The sequence below is a fragment of the Oryzias melastigma genome, linkage group LG20 (genome assembly GCF_002922805.2).
Source record: "Oryzias melastigma strain HK-1 linkage group LG20, ASM292280v2, whole genome shotgun sequence".
Taxonomy (NCBI): Eukaryota; Metazoa; Chordata; class Actinopteri; order Beloniformes; family Adrianichthyidae; genus Oryzias; species Oryzias melastigma.
In genome coordinates this window covers 2,187,902-2,193,220 of record NC_050531.1, presented here as the reverse complement: position 1 = coordinate 2,193,220, position 5,319 = coordinate 2,187,902, and the positions used below count along the sequence as shown (strand labels likewise).

Below are 5,319 nucleotides of genomic sequence, written 5' to 3'. Positions count from 1 at the left end.
CTAGCCGACATTGAAGTTAAGCTAACATCTTAGCATCATGCTAGCTGTTTTGGCTAATTTAGACGTGTTTCCAGTTTTTTGCCTAATTTGAAGTTATGCTAACATTTTAGTATTATGCTAGCTGTTTTGGCTAATTTAGACATGTTTCCAGTTTTTGCTTAATTGGAGCGTGTTAGGGATGCTGAAGTGTTTGGTCTACTGTAAGTCCCTTCAGAATCTTCATCTTTCATCTCTTGGATTCGTTTTAGACCTTCTTGTTGGATTCTTTATAGACTCTGAACTGGTCCTCATGTCCAAACCTTTTTCCTCCTCAGAATAATAGATTACAGTTACATTTATTATTTCTGTGTGATCGAATACTTTCTGTCCTAAGAGGGCGAACTGTCAGACGCTCACATATTTCCTATTTTAATGTGAGCGTGTTTATTTTCATTGTGAGTGTTTCAGCAGCTGGTGTTCATGACAACAAGCCTCTGACTAAGACAGGCGTTAGTTTCATGTCAGCTTCATATATGTTCATAAACCAGCTGACCAGCAGCAAAATTCATCGGTGAGACAAAGTTTTAACAAAGTTTTAATTTAAAAAACAATTAAAACGTGGAAACTTTTTATATTTATGTGCAGATTTATCCACAAACTGAAACTAAGGTTTTCATTCCTTCAGTGTTAGATATATATATATATCTATATATATATATATATATTTTTTTTTTTAAACAATTGTGATTAATTTTTTAATCTAAAATCCCCCATCAGATAAGATGGGCTGCAGCAGTCACTGTAAAAATTCCATTCATGCATTTGGTGGACCTGGCTCCTCCTCCTCCTCCTCCTCCTCCTCCTCCCTCCTTATCGGCGAGCAGACAGGATGGGGTGGGGGGTTGCTATAATAAAACAGAGAAGCTGAGGGCAGAGACAGAGCGAGGAGGCTTGTGCAGCGATGCTCTGCCGGCTGGAGCGCAGTGATGAAGAACCCCCTGATTCCTCAGACTTGATTTAGGGTTTTATCGAACCAGAACGGGAAAACAAAAACATCTACAGACGACTGCCTTCTGAAAAAGAGAGGGAAGGTTTTTTCTTGGATTGCTAGAACCATCATGAACTCCACTCTGGTCCCGAATAGGAGCCTCTCCTCGGGCACGCTCCCTCCCGACTTGGCGGGGCAGAAGGACTCGTCGGCGGGATGCTACGAGCAGCTCCTGATCTCCACAGAGGTGTTCCTCACGTTGGGCATCATCAGCCTCCTGGAAAACATCCTGGTCGTTGCCGCCATCGTCAAAAACAAGAACCTTCACTCCCCCATGTACTTCTTCATCTGCAGCTTGGCGGTGGCCGACATGCTGGTCAGCGTCTCCAACGCGTCCGAGACGATCGTCATAGCGCTCATCAACGGAGGCAACCTGAGCATCCCCGTCACGCTGATCAAGAACATGGACAACGTCTTTGACTCCATGATCTGCAGCTCTCTGCTGGCCTCCATCTGCAGCCTGCTGGCCATCGCCGTCGACCGCTACATCACCATCTTCTACGCCCTGCGATACCACAACATCGTCACGCTGCGGCGAGCAGCCGTGGTCATCAGCAGCATCTGGACGTGCTGCATCATGTCGGGTATCCTCTTCATCATCTACTCGGAGAGCACCACGGTGCTCATATGTCTCATCACCATGTTCTTCACCATGCTGGTGCTCATGGCTTCCCTCTATGTCCACATGTTCCTGCTGGCGCGCCTGCACATGAAGCGGATCGCCGCGCTGCCGGGCAACGCGCCCATCCACCAGCGGGCGAACATGAAGGGCGCCATCACCCTCACCATCCTCCTGGGAGTGTTCGTGGTGTGCTGGGCGCCCTTCTTCCTGCACCTCATCCTCATGATCACCTGCCCCAGGAACCCCTACTGCACCTGCTTCATGTCGCACTTCAACATGTACCTCATCCTCATCATGTGCAACTCCGTCATCGACCCCATCATCTACGCGTTCCGGAGCCAGGAGATGAGAAAAACCTTCAAGGAGATCTTCTGCTGCTCCAACGCTCTCCTGTGTGTGTGATTTGTGCGACTGTGTTTGAGACAACTTCAGAAACTCTGCAGGAGTGTAGCAGGAACGCCTATGAAAGAAAACGGCTCCAACCTCTGGATTCCACTGGAACACGAAAGGTTTCAGAGATGACCTGACGGCAGCAGCAGGAGCCCAACCTGAGACGGAGGACGATGGACAGAGGCGCTTTTCATGGCCAATATGGCGATTATTGACCCCTGTGGCTTGCCATAAACCGCCCCTCTGACAATTCGTGAACACACCACCGGCATCAAGAGAAAAAAGCAGAAACATTTCATCTTTGGTAATGTTAGTTCTAAGATGCACTCGGATTGTGGTGAATGGAGCCAGAACAGTGTGAAGATGTTTCATGGAGACTCCATCAGATCCCTGGAATGATGATAAAACGACTGAACAAAGGAGCACAAGCAACAAAAAACCCCTCAGGTCCATCTTCCAGACGATAAATAGGATTAGAAATGTGAAAAAAGTCTAAAATTGTGAATTTCTCAGGCACTAATGAAACGACCATTATGCATCCTTCATGTTGGTTTTGTTTTGTCACAAAGTACCTCATATAAGAAAATGAATCAAAACTTATCTTATTTATTTAAGTTATTTATTTTTTTATTCATCAATTGCTGACTTTTTTGGGGTCGTTCTCCCAGTCTGGACCAGGTAACCCAACCAGAATCTTTCCACTTTCAAGTCAGATATTTGTGATTTTTGTGTATATTTGAGTGAATTTGCACACGTGGATTGACACATTCACTTGAAGCATGTCTATGTGACGATAAAAACGTCTATTTTTCTGTGATGTGTTTGTGTAACCTGTTGCTTTTCATTGCTGCCTTAAACGCGCTGCACTGTGATGTAAAACTAGAAGCATTTTCTCCGACAGCGTTTGAGAATTATAGTTGTCGTGCGTCTGTGAAACCTCTTCAGTGTTGCCTTATTTATTTATCACCTTATAGACTTGAACGGCACCCTTGAGCTTTAAATTGCACAACAAGTTTGATGTTAATGGAAATGTGGCCCGCTGGGAATGTGATGTGTGTGCCACTGTACCGGTGTTTGTACAAATCACTCAATAAACCATAAAGCCTCAGCTGTGCTGCCTCTCATTCTTCAGGCTCCAGATCCCGACTGATCCTGCCGCCCACTTCTAAAAGACAAAATACATGCATGAATTAAACCTGATTACCCAGAATCCTTTATGTCACCTGATTAACCCAGGATGAATCTGTGCTGAAAGGTTAAATCAAGAAAATAAAGGGCAAAAAATGGAAAAGTACATAAAAAAGGTTTTTGTAAAATGTAAAAACGGATGAGAAACAAGTCACTGATAGTTTCTAAAGATAAAGAGACAGCTGTGAGACTCCAGAGAACCTCATTTAAACTGTAATAATCAGAGAAGAACCTTCAAGAACGAGGGACCAAAAGGGTTTTGAGACTATGACACATAATCCAGGAGGTCATAAGGAGGCAGAAGAAGTAAAAAAGAAAGAAATTGAGACTAAGTTCATGATTCAATAGTCAGAAAGAGACCTTTGGACGAGCATGGATCCACTGGAGACCTCAAGAAGACAAACATCTGGATCAAAGGAGGAATGTGGTGGAAGGAGGGCATGTGCAAACGTTTAGACTCACTTTCAGAGAGTATCATGGTGTGGGCTCCTTCAGATCCAGACAAACTGATTAATAAATCCATATTTTTTTTTTTTTAACAGTTAGAGCCTTATGCTAGGTCAGGGGTCTGTAACCTGCAGCTCCAGAGCCACATGTGGCTCTTCTATCTCTCCATGGTGGCTCTCTGGCTGAAGAAAAATAAAATAATAATAATTATAATAAAAAAATAATAACAATAATAACAAAAATGGAGATTACCTATTATTGTAGCAATATACTAACATTTTTGGCTAGTTTGTTATCTAGTGGGGTTTTTAGGCTAATTTAGAGTTTTAGCTTCTATTTTGGCAACTTGCTAACATTTTTTGACTAATCTAGTTTACTGAGGAATTTTATGCTAATTTGGAGTTTAGCTAATATTTTAGTAAAATGTTGATGTTTTCAGCTAATTTGTTATCTACTGAAATATTTTTGGATAATTTGGAATTTAGCTTCTATTTTAGCAACACGCCAACATTTTGGACTAATTTAGTTCAGTGATGAATTTCAGGCTATTATGGAGTTCAGCTAGTAATTAAGCAACAAGCTAGCTTTTTAAAAATTCTTTTGTCAGATTTGGCCTCTAATTAGTTTCTATTTTAATTTTGAGTTTTAAATAATTAATTAAAATTAATTTAATTAATTAATTTAATTAATTTATAATTTGAAGTTTACCTAGTAATTAAGCAACAAGCTTGCTTTTTTGCAAGTAATGGTAAAAACGTAAAAAAAAAAATAAATGAGAGATGCTAGTTTCTCTTTTTATATTTTTTGCTTTTGTTTGTTCCAAAAAAATAAAACATTTTCATAATAAAAAAATAAAAAGAAGATTATGAGTGCAAATCCAAATTTCTTAAAGGCTAAAGTAAGTCAATGCGGCTCCTTCTAGGTTTTGATCAGTAGAAAACGAGCCCAAATGGCTCTTTTACCGTTGCGACCCTTGTGCTAGGTTCACACTGGACATGGAAGCCCCGCAAAGTGAAGTGTGCACAACTTCCGCTCTCTCCTATAGTTCCCGCTACATGTGCATTTTTCCACGATAGTCGACAGGAGCTTCGTTTTTGTTTTGATATCATGGGTAAGTTGAGTAGAAAAGTTGCATTACGTGTGATAATGCTGATGTGAATACTTTTTGCTGAAGATGCTGAAAAGCTTGATTTGAATTGCTGAAGTGGTTTGCTGATAATGCTAAAGCTTTTTGCATATTGCTAAAATTGCTAAAGGACTTAAAGTTGCAGATAGTGCACAAAAAATTGAGGAATTTCTTGAAAAAGGAAAAAAAAAATAGTACAATTTAAAAATGCATAAAGGTATGAACTATGAACAAATTAGCCAAAAAAGTGAGAATTTTGCTCAAATGTTAGCTTACCTAAAAAAAAAAAAAGCCCCAAAATCCTCAGTTGATGCCAATTGAGCCAAACACGTTAGCATGTTGCTAAAATATTAGCATAACTTACAATTACCCCCGAAAAAACTTCAGTAGATGCTAAATTAGCCAAAAATGTTAGCATGTTGCTAAAATACTAAAATAAAATAAAAATGAATGTCATTCACATATTAAACGTTTTGGTACTAATACTGCAGGTTTTAAAGTGAGTAAAAAATTGAAGAA

General features: G+C 40.4%; 1 protein-coding gene across 1 annotated transcript; it reads left to right on the top strand.

Annotated features, from left to right (window-relative positions):
* The first annotated feature begins 562 nt into the window (after nt 1-562).
* mc4r (melanocortin 4 receptor) lies at nt 563-3,851 on the top strand. The gene has a single exon (XM_024279546.2). It carries the CDS (start codon nt 1,098-1,100, stop codon nt 2,049-2,051), a length of 954 nt encoding a protein of 317 aa, XP_024135314.1. The 5' UTR covers nt 563-1,097; the 3' UTR covers nt 2,052-3,851.
* The last annotated feature ends 1,468 nt before the right edge of the window (nt 3,852-5,319 follow it).